General features: G+C 38.4%; 1 protein-coding gene across 1 annotated transcript; it reads left to right on the forward strand.

Annotated features, from left to right (window-relative positions):
• Positions 1–322: 322 nt before the first annotated feature.
• On the forward strand, positions 323–18165 carry LOC100349664 (cytochrome P450 2K1). The gene is made up of 9 exons (XM_008263032.5): positions 323–508; positions 2333–2495; positions 5803–5952; positions 7427–7587; positions 9485–9658; positions 10243–10384; positions 10745–10929; positions 13081–13222; positions 17978–18165. Exons 1-9 carry the CDS (start codon positions 323–325, stop codon positions 18163–18165), a joined length of 1491 nt encoding a protein of 496 aa, XP_008261254.4.
• The last annotated feature ends 359 nt before the right edge of the window (positions 18166–18524 follow it).

The raw sequence follows: 18524 nt of genomic DNA on the forward strand, positions 1-18524 counted from the left end.
AGATTTCATATTAAGGATCAAATATGTTGTATTATTTCTCTGCAATTTTAAAACTAATCCCTATTTTACATGAAAAACAATCCTTCCAGCCTTTCTTGTATAAAACAGATTAAACTGGGAAGTGAAAAGGGAGAAAAAGAAGAGCTCCAAAAAGGCAAACATACAGTGCAGGGTTTAACTAATTTTTATTACAAAAGAGATGGGACTATAGAGTAAAGGAAACTTCACTAGCACCATCTTCATATCTTTGATTAGCATTGGAAGCTTCTAGCTTTGCAATCACAAATATCTCTATTTTAATAGCTATTTCAGCTTAAAGATAATGAGTGAGCTTCATTCTTCTCTCATCCTTCCAATTATGGGTCTAATTCTTACTCTGATTTTAAACATTAAAATCTTCATGGCAAAATCTTCCAAGCTGCGTCCTCCTCCAGGACCCAGACCTTTGCCGATGATTGGAAATCTGCTTCTCCTCAATCTGAAGAGGCCCTATCAATCCATGCTGGAGGTAACAAATGATGATTCGTGAAGTATATATTTGTAATTTACAAGATAATTGTTGCCCACAGAGATTGATTAATGTACATGTACTAGCAACTGGCTCATAGATATATTACAAGGTAATTAGATAGTATTCAAAATTAATAGACTTTATAAATTGAATATTTAATTGATTTTAAATTTGCATATTAGAAAATAGAATCATATTACTTAAAGTGGTATTTTTATCCTATAATATTTGTAACCTATAGCCTTTCTCTTAAACATTTTGATCTATATTTTTTTATGTACATTACTACAAAGGAACTGAATAGTGATAATAGTCTAGCTGTAGAGATTTTAGTCCCAGATGCTCAACTTCCAATCCAGCTGCCTGCTAATTCTACTGGGAAAGCAGAAGGTGGGATACCCAGGAGAAGCTCCTGGCTGCTGGCTTCAGCCTAGCCCAGCCCTGGCTGTTGCAGCCATTTGCTGAACCAGTGGATGAAAGATCTCTCTCTCCCTCTCTCTCTCTATCTCTCTCTGTATCTCTGCCCTTCAAATAAATAAATAAATGTTGGAAAAAAAGACACATTACCTTCTTATTCTATTTTATAGTTTCTTCTCCTACATGCAAAGATCACATGAGAGGTTAATTCCTCAGAACAAGATTCTTTCAATAAGTCCTTCATCGATTTCCATGTGCTCCAAATTTATCTGCTTATTTACACAATATTTCTGTGCTTTGCTCATATATTAACCAGTCTAATACCTTTATGACATAGTCTTTCATTTTTGTCACATTTCCATCTGCACACCATTGTCTCCACATAAAATGTTCTGTCTTTTCCTTCATCCTCCGTCTACCATTTTTTCTTTAAATTTACCTCTGATTTGTTTTCTTTGCCTGATATATGCCATATCCATGGTATATAGTGGTCGTCAGCTGAGAGACTCTGCCTTAAAGCCTCAAATTCCCATACAAGTTTCACTGACCTCTACTGTTAAGCCTTACTTATTATCTTCTTAAATCATTGAGTTCTTCTGTAATTTCTTATGCAATTCTAATGTTATTTTCTAAGGTCATGCTTCTTAGAGAAAGAAGCACTGGAAGTCATCATTTGATTCTCTACCTAAACCTCAGTGGGGTTAACACCAGCAAGCCATTAAACTAAGGAAGTGGATTCCTTACTGAATGTCACCACTTAGTAGCTGTCTGACTTTTTGAAGCCATATATCAGTGCCTATACAGTGGAGATGATAACATCACCAATGTGATGTGCAATAAGGGATATAAGAGTGCTGGGAATGTTGTCAGAAAGTAAAGAATATTAGCTTTTGTTATTTGTCAATTATCAAAGAAAGTGGCATGCCTTTTGCAGTAAGAAATGTTACAGAGTAACAAAACTAACCTGGGCCTACCACAGTCGTTAGCATCCCAAAAGGAGTAGAGAATGAGGAGGGCGGTCTGGCAGTCAATATGGGAGTCAGGAAATGTTTTGTTTTTCAGAACACTGAAAAGATATGCTGGAGTCCTGGCTAGGTGTTTCCAGAGACCAAGCAAAAATGTAACAAGAAGGAAGGATCTATGGGTCAATTCTATAATGTCAGAGTACTGTTACTGTAACATTTGAAAAAAATGGAGCAAAATGGTAATGAAAGGATGACCATAATAATGGCTCCATCAAGTGTAACAACCACAGGAGTGTTCTTCCTAAACCAGCCCAAAATTCTCAGCTCATAGGATTGTAAAGCTGGCTACTGTTAAGAAATTAAATTACTTTGATGAAGGTCTAGTTCACTTTTTATTACAACATGGCATTTTAGCTGTTTCTCTTCTTATACACCAAAGCTCTCCCAGAAATACGGTTCCATTTACAGCATCCACATGGGGCCTAAGAAGGTGGTGGTGCTCTCCGGCTATGAGACACTGAAAGATGCCCTTGTTAATTATGGTGAACAATTTGGGGAACGACCTCGAGTGCCTATATTTGAAAGGCTCTTTGAAGGAAAAGGTAATTAACTCTGAACTCTGCAGTTGAAATTACTAAATCAGTTGCACTGTATTCTCTTGCATAATTTTTTCATGGTTAAGCATTTTCTTCAATATACATTAGATAATTAGTTTTTACTGAGGAAAAAATTTATAACGTGTAGCTTTGTTCTTAATTTACATAATAATTACTTCTATAAACAAATGACTATAAAAACCTACTGTTTCAGAAGTGCAGTATTAGATGATAGGGAAGACAAAGGGTTGGAAGCCACCACCTTAAGGAGGTCATGGCCTTATGACTGACATAGATCCTTACACTAAGCTATATTTCCTCCTGGATAAAGTTGTTACATCTTGCTAAATGAACAGTAAAATCTAGATACTCTACTTTTATGGCATTCCGATAATTAACAATTCTGGAGATGATTTCACTTCACATTATTTTTAAGCAAACTCATATTGGCTCCTAGCAATACCATTAGGCCATTTTATTGTCTAAACATTTTAAAAAGCATTTCCCAAACTATTATTCTCAAAAAATAATTCCAAAATTATTAGTAGACATTCTGTGAGAAAAAGCAGTAACAGTGAAGTGACTTAAGGAAATCCTGGACATCATATTGCAGGCATAGGCCTCTCTTTGGTCTCAGGTTCCATTAGCATATTAAAACCTCAGAAAAACCAGAGGTTTATTGGCTTTATTCAACACAGTTTTCCAGAAGTAATAGTCCTTGGAGCATTGCTTTTTCCTAGACTCCCTACTGACATTTTGTGAAATCTGCTTTGAAGAAGTGCTATTCATTTATGATCCCCGGTTTGTACTTTCCAAGATTCATCTCCCCTCCCCTTTCCAAAAATTTGGAACCATTTCTTAACTCTTGTTTCTGCTCTTTTCCAAAATATCTCAAATATTACTTGCTAATTGTATGGTTATACATAAAATTGTTTTAACTTTTATCCATATCAAATATATTACTACTTTTTTCCTCAAGCAATCATTCCTTTTGGAAATCAACCAGTTTTTATTTTTTTAGGTGTCAGCTGGTTTTTTCAACTGGTCAAATTGTTCAAATGAAAATGACTGCATTTCCTTCCCTATGTCTAGTAATCCAAAACTATTCAAACAACTATAAGCATATTTACACCAACATTGCATAAACAAAAGACAAGCTGAATAATTCTGTTGCTCATTATAATAGTTCGGGGTATTTGTTAGATCACCTTAATTAACTACTTTGATGCATAGCTTAAATATATTAAAGGTCTTGGTGCCAATTTTTAAGAGAAGCTACATCCTTCATGGTGTTAAACTAACATTCTCCACATGTACATGAGCACTATATTTGTTGAAAGATACCATCATTTTCATGGGCCATTAATATTCTACTTCTGCTATAAATTATAAATTAAATATAAATGAGATAGTTTGAAGAGCCACATATTTAACAGGGATACGTGGTATGTAATACAGGGTCCTTGGACAGAACAACATCAGATGAGTGTTAATATAAGAATCTATGGGAGTGAAGTCTTACTCTTCACTGGCAATCTTTCAAAGGAATGCCTAAGCTGACATTAGATGGCAACTGCCTCTCGGGAGATACTTATTGCTTTCTTTTGGATTTTTTGTTGAGGCTAGCAAGGCTGGTACTGCTCCATTTCTAATACCTAGGATGCCTTGGTCTTTCCTAGTTTCCTACTTCTGTTTATCAAAAAAAAACTTGGAAATTTCTCTCATGTCTCCCACACTTCTACAGAAAAATTAGGAAAAATGCAAATGGAGGCAGGGCTACAACTAGTAAATGAGACACAAATAAAAATGCCACTATCACCACAAACCCCATTATGGAAAGACATAGACAACCTTAGCAACCCTCTCTTGCCTATTTTTCTATAAAGTGTTATCATATGCTGCAGGTATTCTAAGAAACGTTCTTTGACCATTATTCCCTTTAGCTCTGCACAAATGCATGTATCTGTTCATTCAATAAATATATAGCTCATAAAATGAACTCTGATGTGCTACAACAGTATGTATAGAAATTGGTATGTGTAGGCGCCAGCACTATGGCATAGCTGGTAAAGCTGCTGCCTGCAGTGTCAGCATCCCATACGGGCTCCAGTTTGAGTCCCAGCTGCTCCACTTCCAATCCAGCTCTCTGCTATGGCCTGGGAAAGCAGTACAAGATGGCCCAAGTCCATGGGCCCATGCGCCCACGTGGGAGACCCAGAGGAAGCTCCTGGCTCCTGGCTCCAGCTGTTGCAGACAATTGGGGAGTGAACCAGCAGATGGAAGACCTCTTTCTCTCTCTCAGCCTTTCCTTCTTTCTCTGTGTAACTCTGACTTCCAAAGAAATAAATAAATCCTTAAAAAAATACAGGTTTAAAAAAAATAGTATGTGTAGCACTAATGTGGAAACTGAACTATAGCCCCAGAAATTATTCATTTCTAATTTTTCACTTGGATAGTCTTGGATTTACTAGACTGACTTGCAAAAGAAATTTCTTTACCACTGTTCATGAACTCCTTAATTGTACCTAGCATTATACAAGTAAACAATAGATTACTAATAATTTCATATTGAATTTATGAAGGAGACATAATTAAAATCTTTCAACTGGCAAATCCTCTTGCCAAAGGTAATAGACAAAGAAAACACTTTGATTATCAAGTAGGCATTAAAACCAAATAACATGCATCATAATCTGCTAAAAGATTACAAAAACAGAAAGAAATCTCACCTTTTTAAATGAGTAAGCGGTGCAACCCATTACATGCATGTTCTCAAGATAAATAATACCTAGTCTTTGAGAGAACTTGACAACATTTTAATTGCACAAAGTATACCCTAGATTCACCTGGCAATTGGGGTGACCATCTGTGTTAACTGGCTTCATAAAAAGAAAAAAATAAATTTATTACGTTGGTGAGAAAAATTAGTCTTGCAATTTGGAGCATGAATCCATTGAAGTTAGACACCTGTTAACCTGAAGTTAGCCTTACACAGAAACAGAGATAAAGACCTTACGTCCCCTGATCTTTTCATTTCAGAGATGGTTCTCAGGTCCCTGAGAAAGAAATCCCTGGGTCTTAAAGCTGACAAAAGGACTCTAGCTCTCAAATGGAGTTATGCTCATTTCTAAAAGAGCAGAAGTACTATACAAAGTTTTTCTGAAGTATAGTGCTGACGAAAACGGAGGAAAGAAAGAAGTTCCTTCCCTTAGTTTCAAGAGGGAGAATTAACTTTATTTTAAATTTGTATCTTTGAAAGTTAAATTTTAAAAGCTTGACGGTATTAATTTCAAGATGTTTTCCTCATTGTAAGGAATTGTCTTCTCTCATGGTGAAACCTGGAAAACTATGCGAAGATTCAGCTTGACCACTTTACGGAATTTTGGAATGGGAAAGCGCATAATAGAAGACACAATTATAGAGGAATGCCAGCATCTCATACAGACCTTTGAGTCTCACAGAGGTGCGTAGAATAAATAAAACCATAGCTTATCTTCATGAAAAAGAAGTCAACAAAAGGTACATTTTAATTGTCTATTTTGCTATAATTTCATATTTGTAGAAAAATTCCAAGTATATAAATATAAGTCCTAATACTCTTCTACTCTGTTCCATGATTATTCTCCATATCAACATTTTATATTTTCTTACTCTATCTCTTTCCATCTGTGGGTGCATAGCATACAATAAGCAAGACATCCCCTTACATAACTGCAATATGATTTTCAAAAATCATGAAATTAAGATTGACATGATATTAACATCTAATTTGCAGGCCTTATGCAGACTTTCCCAAAAATGCCATTGTCCTAAATTGTTATTACTATCAAAAGAAAATGTTGGATTGTGCATTGCATTCAAGTGTCAGGTATCTTTTACTGCCTTTAGCCAACACAATTCCTCAGTAATTAGTATGTTTTTGATTCCTTTAAAGAATCAATTTAAACTAATTCCATATTTTTATTAATATATGGAACAAAAAATCCAAAAATATCATTTTCATGTTGATTTTCACTCATTTCCTTATTAAACCAATATTTATTATTATTCCTCCTTAAAAGTGAGCTAGTCTGAGTACTGCCTTCACTGATATAGCAATTAATATGAAGGGAAATGGTCAAACATAGACATCCCTGAGATGAGTGAAGATTAGAAGCACAGGACTCTAAGATCCTTAGGCTACTTCAGCAATGCTTGTATATTTAAAAGGAGAGGCTCTTGGCGATTGGATAAATTACATATGAAAAAGTGACTATTTCTTCCCCAAGGTTAAGCTCCTAACGTAAGTTAATTTCTCAGGGTTTTGTGTACACAGCATCCCTAAGTTCTCCCACTTGAAGAAAAAAAGTTATTCACCATTAGAATCCCCCTAAGCCTTCAGTCTCTGGGTTTATAGAAGGTATTGATTTTTAAGAGTGAACCTTGTAAGCCAGTCTGCTCTTCACTTAAAAACGCATGCCTGTCCAGTGACACGTTTAATAATCTAAGTTTAATAATCTAAGTGGTGGTGCTAAGAGAAACGGGAGGCAGTGGCAAAAGAGAGTGGAATGAAGAACCACCCTCTATGAAAGTAGAACCAGTTTAATCCTCTAGATGCTTATGTAAACTCAAACACAACCTATTAGGTTGAATGACATTTTTCCGGATACTATTCAGTAACACCCCCGCCCTGCACAGACACCAGAACACACACTCAAATGCCCTTCACCTGGCACATTTTTTCTTTAAGCCATATGCAGATGTTTAGCTTTTTTTGTGGCAATATTTCAAAAAATTCTGAGCATTTTTCAGATCATACCTCTCTTAAGAAGATGTGGTCATCAAAAATTCCTTTCTTCTATGAAATCCTTTCTTTGACAATCTGTCCCAATCAGTCTACAACTGGTTTCAAACTGACTAAGAGCATATCCTTAACCTCTTAATGAACTATCTTGTAGGAAAGCCCTTTGAGATCAAAACAGTAATGAATGCTTCAGTTGCTAATGTCATTGTATCGGTGCTGCTTGGAAAACGCTTTGATTACCAAGACCCTCAGTTCCTGAGACTTTTAACCTTGATTGGTGAAAATGTGAAACTCATTGGAAGTCCTAGAATTACGGTAACTGCCTCTTTCCCATTCACTTTTAGTTATTCTGAAATACATTTGATTGTTCAAGAGACCATGACAAAGTGTTTATCGCAGAATTGTCATTTCAAAAACAGTTTCTGAAACCTTCTGAGTACAAGAGCTATGACATACTTACTTAACTAACATACTTACTTGATTAATTGTACATCACAAAATTCTGTATCAAATATGATGAAGGAATTGTGAATCACTCCAATATTATATTACTTTGGTAATTATTATTTTGGCATCCTTCTTTTACCTGCACCACTAGTTAAACATGGAATGGAGTCGAGGGCAGGGGGCGGCCTGTGGCATAGCAAGTAAATCTGCTACCTGCAATGCCAGCATCTCATGTGGGCACCAGTTCATATCTCAGCTGCTCCACTTCTGAACCAGCTCTCTGCTAATGGCCTGGAGAAAGAAGTCGAAGATGGCCCAAGTCCTTGGTCCCCTGCACCCACATGGGAGACCCAGAGGAAACTCCTGGCTGCTGGTTTCAGATGGGCACAGCTCCAGCCATTGCAGCCATCTGGGGAGTGAAACAGCAGGTGGAGGACCTCTCTCTCTCGCTCTCTGCCTCTGCCTCTCTCTGGCTCTGTCTTTCAAATGGATGGATAAATTTTTAAGTGAATTTAAAGGTCACTACTAAATACAAAAAAAAGCACTAAATAAAATAAATTAACATTATTTTTATTCTGAACATTGAAGTTTATAATAGTACTCTAATCTAATTTTTTATCCTTGTGATCTATAAAGTCCCTATCTTCTAGAACCTAGAAAAAGAGCTTTATCCAATAGTTTTCATTTTGAGTAGCACTACTGACAATCAACCACATAATTTCACACTAGAATAATTAAGGCTGTTACTATAAATAATATTATAATATTTGCTCCAAGTATAGCCACTTGGGACACTGAAACAGGTAACTATACTATCTATTTTACTTATGACATCTTATATTTGTCATTTAATAAGTCATTATGGGGGGCTGGCACTGTGTCATAGCGAGTAAAGTCGCCTCCTGCAATGTTGGCATCCCATATGGGTACCGGTTCAAGTTCCGGCTGCTCCACTTTCAAACCAGCTCTCTACTGTGGCCTGGGAAAGCAGTAGATGATGGCCCAAGTGCTTGGGACTCTGCCCCCATGTGAGAGACCCAGAGGAAGCTCCTGGGTCCCCCCTTCAGATTGACACTGCTCTGGCCATTGTGGCCACCTGGGGAGTGAACCAGCAAATGGAAGACCTCTCTCTCTCTTTCTCTCTGTAACTCTGCCTTCAAATAAATAATTAATTTTTAAGTCATTCTGGAGGTAATTAAACCTGTTAAAACTATGACAATGTTTATAGACCTTGTCTCCTCAAAAATGAAAATAATACTGAAATTCAAAATTTAACAAACAATACCATTATTTCCCAAATTCCTTTAGGGTCAAGGACTATTAGATTAAGTAGTATTTCTCAACAGTACACATAGATAGCAACTGTGTTATAAGGTTTAACATTATCGTTATCCCACAGCAAACATTGGTTTGTTTGTTTATCTAGAGTCACTAGGGATTTTGCAAGAAAAAAAATAGGTTTATAACTCTGACCATGAAGTGAATATTATCTTCATGCCCCATCTAAGCTCTAAGTAGATCTACTGCAACAGGCATAATAAACAAAATACTCTGGGTACATAGAACTCGTACACTATACCAATATTCATTGTAAATTACTTAATTTTGATGAAGGAGGAAAATCTCATTGTCTAGTTCAGTCTGCTTCTATTGGTTGAGGTGAAATTCAAGGTGTTATTTCTATGATGCTTTTCGGAATAATGTCATTTTCCTTATCACAAGAAGTACATACGTAGTATATTTAGTTTATTTTTCTTTCTTTTAGCTTTTCAATATGTTTCCTGTTTTGGGATTTCTCTTAAAGTGTCATAAGACAGTCCTCAGGAACCGAGATGAATTATTTTCTTTTATAAGGATGACCTTCCTAGATCGTCGTCATAAATTTGACAAAAGTGATCCAAGAAGTTTCATTGATGCTTTTTTGGTCAGACAGCAGGAGGTAATGGTGTTCTTTTCAGAGGTTCCTCTATTGTTTATTATTTAGTTTTACTAGTATTTTGAAAAAAAATTCCTTTTGAAGAGGAAAGATTACTAGATTCAAAGTAATAATAAATTCATATTTCTGAATAATGATATTCATTAGTTTGCATTATCAAATATTTTCTATAATTTTCATATCACTGAGAAAACCAACATATAGAAGAGCTAACGTAAGTTAATTTTTTAGAACTAGTATTCTTTTTTTACAGTCTTAAGAAGTGTATTTCATTTAGTAAGTAAGAAAAATATTTTAATTAAAACTTTTGAAAAGAAATGGTTCTGGGAATATTCTGGTCACTCAAAAAAATTTAAAACTAATTCTCAACTTTCCTAAATGATAGTCTTTCATTTTTAGAATCATATATCATTATTTGCAACTAGAATATGTTTTATCCTAAATTTCTTCATATTCTCATCATAAAAAATTCTATTCCATTATGGAATGATTGCAACGCTTTGCTTTTTAAATTCACAATAAGTTATTTATTATGATTATCCATCATAAAATTATTTCATCGGTAGTTATTCTTTTTACCCTTCCAGGAGAAAGATACATCCACTGACTATTTCAGTGATGCAAACTTGGTGGCACTTGTCAGTAACCTATTTGTGGCAGGTACGGAGACCACAGCCTCCACACTACGCTGGGCGATTCTGCTCATGGTGCGATATCCTGACGTCCAGAGTAAGTCTCCTAAGATTCAGAGCATTACCTGAAAGAAAGGAACCAGCAATCTTTTGGACTGGACATTTTAGAATTCTACAGCCTCCCAGGGCATCTGTAATTTGTACCTATAAGGAGAGTTCATATCTTTAGTTTCCTTTCGGTATTAGAGAGTAGATTCTGCTCTGAAAGCATCTTGGGGTGGTCCAAACACGTGATGCCATGCATATCCCCAGAGAAGCCTCACGGATAGGGACAGAATGGAGGAAGCAGCGCAGGCAGAGGATGAGCCAAAACTGGGAGAACACTTGGGAAGTGGGGAAGACTGTGCTAACAACCACTTCCAGCTGACTCTGCTCCCTCTAATTCCACTTTATCCAGAAAAGGTCTATGATGAGATCACCAAGGTCGTGGGATCAGCCCAGCCTCGAATCGCACACCGAACGCAAATGCCATACACAGATGCTGTTGTTCACGAAGTACAGAGGTTTGCTGACATTCTGCCCACAGGCGTGCCCCGTGCAACAACCACAAATGTTACCTTTAAAAATTATCATATTCCCAAGGTAAGGGATGAAGAAGGGGAAGTGAAGGTAGGAGACGTCAGATGCTCATAGTCGCAGAAGCCCTGGGATGAACTGTCAAGATAGTCCTGGGCTGCCTTCCCTTTCTCTCTCCTCTGCTTCTTCCTTCTCCTTTCCAAAATTCTCTGCTTCCCTCTCAACCATTCAACAGAAAGTAACTGGCTGTCTATGTGTGAATGCCTATGTAATAGGTGATAATTATTCTGTAAAATTTTACAAGGTAGTATTATTTTTAATTAAAAGCCCGGGGTTCTAAGAGTTTAAGCACTTCCTGGGCATCAAGTTTGTCCTGCAGGAAGCCAGGTGAGGTGCACCACCCTTCACTGCATGGGCCTCTTTCCAGCGGTATCTCTGTCTTCATTTCCATCCTCACACAGAAACATGTTCATGCCCTCTGCTTCCCGACATTGAGACATCTGGATGTGTGCCTCTGATTTCCACTGGAAACTGAACAACCAAATTGCCTGAAACTAACAAGAGGGTAGGAACCAGCGTAAAGTCATGCTATATTCACAGCACTAATTATTTTCCTTCATACCTAGACTGTTCATTGCTGCTGGCCCACGTCTCAATCAGTCTACAGAACGATCAGTAACGTGGGTCCCCTCCACACAGCCACGTCCTCTCCTGTGAACCTTGTAAACAAGGAGACTGCTCTCATCCTCAGAAGGTCTCCTCTCAGCACACATTAAGCACACAGTTGGGTTGAACCCATCAGAGTAAGAGTAAAATGGAATTTTTATTAGGTTCCAATCTTTCATGTGTGTGTGTAAAAAAGTCCCTCAAAGGAATAGTAATAGAGGCAGGATTTTCGTTAGTTCCAACTCCCTTGCAGTGAGGTAGGCAGAGCATTGTAACTGAAAGAGTTTTGCAGTTCAAAGAGTATCTACCTGACCACACTACAAGGTGTTAGGTCTCTCAGTTCTGTGAAATGAAAACAAGCTCAGGAGGGCATTTGGCATAGTGCTTAAAATGCTGCTTGTGACACTCACATCCCGTATCAGAGTGCCTTGGTTCAAGATCTGGCTCTTGTGCTTCCAACCCAGCCTCCTGCTAGTGTGCACCTGGGAAGTGGTAGATGATGGCTCAAGTACTTGACTGAGTCTCTGCCACCCATGTAGGGAACTCAGATTGAGTTCCCGGCTCCTGGCTGCAGCCTGGCCTAGCCATAGCTTTTGTGGGTATTTCTCTCTCTCTCTCTCTCTCTCTCTCTCTCTCTCTCTCTCTCCCACACACACACACTCTCTGCCTTTCAAACAAAATGAAAATAAATGAGTAACTTTTTTTTCAAAAATGCAGTTTGTGCATAATAGATGAATTCAGTTACAAAAGAAGAAAAGAATCTAGCATGGTTGTAATGAGGAGGAGGCCAGTCTAAGTACATATAAGTGTTCACAAACGGATGCACAGAGTTTTAGAGGAAAGCATTTTAAAGCAGTTGTTTGCTTCTTATGGCTCAAAAATTATACAGATTCACGTGGATAAAATAGCTAGCCTTGAGATAACATATACCCCAAAAATCTGCTTAAAGAGACAGCTGTGCTTAATTGAGATGAAATATTGACTATTTCCCCTAATTTAGGAGGAGGGCTTTTGTTTTCATCACTGTTTTGCTTTGTTTAGAAAGCTGTTTCAGAGTATATGGCAAACTACGGAAGCAGGGAGCTTATTTTTGAGATTTGTTTTGATGTGCTTGCCCACGATGACAGCTTCCACTATCACAGCACTGGGGGTAAAATAGAAAACCTTCACTGACCCCGCACATCTGCCAACAACTGCACAAAGTGCCCGTGTCCCTTTCTCTAAGCCTCATAGTCCCCAGTGAAGACCATTATAACGCCCATCAAACAAATGTAGAAACTGAGGTTTAGCAGATTCAAGAACATGCCTTTATCATACAAGCATTAAGAATTGTTCCCAGGTCTAATTTCAAGCCTTATGCTTTTCAGTAGGTCGTTTCGGTTGAGCAAAGGAATGCTCCACGTTAAATCTCAATCCCTCCTGAACTTCTGCAGCTTCCTCCTCTTCCATTTCCTTCCAGAACACACTGCTTGGAGATTGTGGCACATCTTTAGACAGCCTGTCTCTTAAGAAGGTGTTTCGTCTCTGTCACTAATAGCATTTTATTTCCAGGGCACTGAAGTCGTCACTTTACTGACCTCGGTACTTCGAGATCAAACACAGTGGGAAAAACCAGATGCGTTTAATCCTGAGCATTTCCTCAACTCGGAGGGGAAGTTTATCAAGAGAGAAGCTTTCATGCCTTTTTCTCTGGGTAAGGAATCTTACTTGAGAAAAGTGATTTGGAAAATCTGGGGAGATTTGGAATTGTCTTAGAGTGCTGTGGAAATCAGGACCCCAAGTTACGTTGTAGGTATTAAGATCCCCCTGCTGCTTAGTCCATACTCTTGTCTTCCCATATGGAAGAATGTACCCAAGAGATATAGAAAGAAGTGAGCAGGAAAGTAGGATTTGCTCACACTGAGAGGTAGTATAATAAGAGTTTGCTCACAGTAAGAGGTAGTACACATGCAGAGATGAGTGTGGACAACTTCATGAAGGAGAATTGCCTCCACTCAGACTAAGGTCATTCTTTTCATAGGATAAGGGATGGTGCTTGGAACAGGGTCTGATTGAAGATTCAAAGGAGGCAGGGTTTGGGGTGGGGCTGAGGAAGGCGTTAGGATGTCTGGTGCATGATGGAAGGTAAGGGTCAGGTGCCTGATGAGGTGTGATTATGCTGAGTCTCCAACTAAATTGAATTGGCTCAGAGGGGAAAGGATTTGTGCAGTGCACACATCTTGCAAGTTGGCAGTCCTTAGCTCCTTGCTACTCACCAGCTACCTACATATCCATATCATTAGCCCTGTACTAAGATTTTGTACTTCTCCATGAACCAAGGCAGAATAGAAAGAGCATCAACCCAGTTCTGCCCCAGTTTTAAACTGGCTGTGGGACATGAGGCATTAGGACAATATTTTCTTAGAGAATTTAGAAGATTCCTTGTGGCTGAGCAGGTGTACAGCCTTTCCTTGAGGAAAGAAAAAGCTAAGCAGAGAGACCCAGGTAACTCACCTCACCAGAAAAACTTTGGCAGAAAAACTTTGCTTTGACGTATGTAAAAACAGTGATTTCTCACAGTATTTCTCTGGGGGGAAAGCTATGCAGTAGTGTGAATTTTGAAATCCTGAGAACTAAATGAACATGTTCCATAGTTGTCTGGATTCCTAACAGCCTGCACAAATCTGCTCCTGGCAGAGTCTTAGCAAGACTGCACCACTATCAGTTTGTCATCTTGGCTTTTCTAGTTATACAAACAGTGGCTTAGCATTCATTCCCTCCAGAAATCTGTTCAGTGATAGAGAACCCTGTCATTGGGATGCATGGGATTTCTTCACCCATGGGCTGTGAGATTCAGTTACAGAGCGCATCGATACTTCTGATTTTCACACACACACATGCAGATACATGAGAAAACGTCACATGTAATAAAAACTTCAAAAGAAAAATGCAATATCTCATCTGGAACAAGAGTTAAAAGAAATGAAAAAATATTTGCAAATATTTTACAGTGTTATTGAGCTAAATTTCTTTCAACACATCCTTGCTTTATATTGTGAAAAACAATAACACAGGGGCCGGTGCCATGGCACAGCGGGTTAATCCTCTGCCTGCAGTGCCAGCATCCCATATGGGCGCCGGTTCTAGTCCCGGCTGCTCCTCTTCCAATCCAGCTCTCTGCTGTGGCCTGGGAAAGCAGTGGAAGATGCCCAAGTCCTTGGGCCTCTGCGCCCACATGGGACACTGGGAAGAGGCACCTGGCTCTTGGCTTCCGATCGGCGTAGCTCTGGCCAATGCAGTCATTTGCAGACAGTCTTACTGTCTGTAACTCTACCTCTCAAATAAATAAATAAATAAAATCTGAAAAAAAAAAAAACAATAACACAGAAAAAGCCATGGAAATGTAAACAGTAGTCCCTGGAGGGCATTTTAACTGTATCTAACTCCAAACCTCATTTTACAAGCACAGAGATGGAGCAATGATTTTATCACACAAAAAGTTTTTTCTAAACTCTTATCAGCTACTTGCTCTTGCTACTCCCAGTATTTAAAAGAATTATCTTCTCATTGACAATCCCCTTTCACCAGGAACAATTACTTCACTTTTCCTCCTGAACCCTGGTGGACACTGAATCCAAGCGCTTCCTCATTTCTCACACATCTGGGCCCAAAGGTGTCTCTGGACTGGGAGCTCAAGTCTGGATTTTTACAGGGTGACCTGTTCTACAGAATTTTTCCCAGCTTACCTTATGTGTTGATTTTTTTTGTTACAATTAAGGAAATCTAGATGTAGTAACTTTGTGTTTATCATAGACAAAGAAATGGAAATATTAAGATAGAATCATCATCAAATGGTCATCATAAAATGAATTTATGCCTCAACTATGATTGATACAATCTCTCCAAATCATCACATTCCATTAGTTGTATTTAAGGACTCTTTCCTTCATTCTCTTCTTAGCAGTTATTATTTACTGTATTAAGATAGGATTTTGCTCTCTGTCTTTAACTGGCCTCAAAGATTTCACCTAATTTTGCATATAGTATTTCTTTTTAAAATAAATGAGACCACTCTACTGTTGCCACCTATTCATACTTAAGAGTAAAATAATGATAGGTGCTTCATCTAGTTGAGTAGCTATCTTGTACTACAAAGCTGGATAAGGCTTAAATATACAGTAGATAACTGACATCTTCAGTTGCTTTGTTTAACATTGAATTAGATAACATGTTAATCATGCATTTATTCATGGGCAGATGGGATGCTGTAACTCAGAAAGCTAGATGAGGTATTCCTTCCATGGGTTCCCCCATAGCTAATGATGCTATATTATAATTCCCTATTTACTTGCTGCACTTATTGAGCACACAGTCAGGTTCTTGGGAGCTATAGTCTCCGAGCCATGCTCAATACCTGTATCTTGTTGACATGAAGCCTATGTTTGTGGACTGAATGGTTAGTTTTATGTCATGAATGTTTTAAGAGAATATCTATGGTCTTTCTGGGAGGGTGGGAGCAAGGCAGGAGGTTGGGAGGGTGGAATGTATATGTGAAATAGATGAAATTTGTTCCCTTTATAGAAATTAAAAAATTTTTTTTAAAAATCTATGACCTTTCACCCCCTAAAAACTCTGCCTTGTTACTAGGCATTGTGAAACACTGTTCCTCTAATTCTGGCATTAATCTATTTCCTAGAGTTCTTATATAAAAGAAAGTGCTAACCTGGGATACTTGTTCTATGCTGTTAAATATCCACAATTTAGTACTGAGCTTTGAAGTCTACTGTGACTCAGTACACTTGTGATTTGTGTTCAAATGCAAGACTAAAATAAGGACGAGGAAGGAAATGACACTCAACTTCCTATAATACTTTACTGGCCATAAAACCAGCAGCAGGGATGAAAAGACCTGATGAAGTCTTCTAAAGGACTGGGAACTGAAACTTCTAATAATGCTATATACTTCAGTCAAATACGCTATCTTTGCACTATTGAACAACCACAAGCTCATTAAAATGAAGCTGAAAGAATGTGTCATCCTCAATATAACATGTCTTAGGAAATAATTATGCCAGGACCAGCAATATGGCATGGCAGATTAAGCTATGACTTGCAATGCCTACAACCCGTATCACAGCACTGGTTCAAGCACCAGTTACTCTACCTCAAATCCACCTTCTTGCTAATGCGCCTAGGAAGGCAGCAAAAGATGGTTCAACTTCTTAGGCCTCTGTCACCCACATGGGAGACCAGGATGGAGTTCCTGGCTCCTGGCTTGGGCCTGACCAAGATCTGGCTTTTGAGGCTGTATTGAGAGTGAATCAGTAGATGGAATATATCTGTGTGTGTGTGTGTGTGTGTGTGTCTCCCTCTGTCTGTGGTTCTGCTTTTCAACCAACTAAATGGATACATGAATAAATCTTCAAATAAATGTAAATGTAATCAGTAAGATCCCAGTTGTTTAAATAAAAATCTTCCTAGAAGGTTTCTTTTCTGCTTTCTAGATCTCTTGAAATTTTCTCAACTGATTCATGTTTTAAATGGCTACTAACAAAGACCCTCTTCTCAAAATACTTCAGCAGCTTCTCATGCTTGATTTCAGGGCCCTGTGATCTGCTCATTCCTCTGCCCAAAGCCTGAGACAACCTAACTAATGCTCTATGCTCTAGCCAGACTGAAGTTTCTTCCAGTCCTGTTTCACAACTCCTTCCACATTTTACCCAGTCTTTGCCTAGTTAACTCCTTCTCATCCTCATCTGAAAACTGAGACAAATTTCTCACACAAAGCATGAGTCCTCCCCAAACCTCAAAGCCACATTAAGTGTCTTTGCTATGTGTTACATGACACACTTGGCTTTATGTGACATAATATTTTTCACATTAAAATGTTAATGCTTAATTGCCTGTCTCTCTCATGGAGTTCATAAGATAAAGGTGGCATTTTTTTTTTAATTTTTTATCTCCAGCAATTAAACTGGGAGACAGAGCCCAAGAGGCTCAGCAGACATTAAGTGACTGATCTACACATTCCAAAGTAGTAGTAATCACATATGACATGCTCTTTTTATAAAAATAGATGTATCTATTTGAAAGGCAGGGTGGGCGGGGGTGTGGGGAGAATCTTCCACACACTGGCTCACAGTACAAATGCCTGCAAAAACCAGGGCTAGACCAAGGCAAAGCCAGAAACCAGGAACTCCATCCAGGTCTCTCACAGTGGTGGTACCAAATACTTGAGTCATCATCTAATGCTTGCCAGGCCTGTGTTAGCAGGGAGCTGGATTGGAAGTGAAGTAGCTGGACTCAAATTGGCACTCCAATATGGCATGCAGGAGTCCCAAGCACTAGTCAACTTGCTGTGCTACAACACCGACTCCACAAGTAGTCTATTTTTGTCTATTCATAGGTTGTTTTTCCAGATGTTTTTGCCCATAAGCCTTATAATACTTTAACATATCCATCTCTGCAGGCCGCAGGATGTGTGCTGGGGAGTCACTAGCCAAGATGGAGCTTTTCCTTTTTTTCACCAGCCTCATGCAGAAGTTCACCTTCCAGCCACCCCCTGGAGTCTCCCATCTGAACCTGGATCTAACCCCGGATGTTGGTTTCACCCTTCGGCCAATGCCTTACAAGATATGTGCTGTGTCCCAAGACTAGGTTCTCCATGCATGTTGTAGCATCAGTTCTTAGTGTTGTCTGTGGTCCTTTCCTGAATTTTGGCAGCCACACTATTCCACCAAGAACTTCGGGATTATTTAAGCAGTTGGCCACACTCTCACAGAGGGTTCCCACATCCAATCAAATTGAGTTCTTGCGCTATTTGCTGTAGTCGAAACTTCCCTATCACTGTACAGGGTAACAAATGAAGAGAAAATTGAACAAATAGAACCTTCACTTAGTACTCTGTTTTGTCCTCCAAGACATGAAAGTAGATTGGTCCTCAAAGGCATATGAGATATCTAAATAGCACCAATCAGTAGGTGGGATTCATATGTGTAGTATTTGGTGTTTATTTG

Source organism: Oryctolagus cuniculus, chromosome 5, assembly GCF_051225735.1.
Source record: "Oryctolagus cuniculus isolate XC-2025 breed Fujian yellow rabbit chromosome 5, ASM5122573v1, whole genome shotgun sequence".
NCBI lineage: Eukaryota > Metazoa > Chordata > Mammalia > Lagomorpha > Leporidae > Oryctolagus > Oryctolagus cuniculus.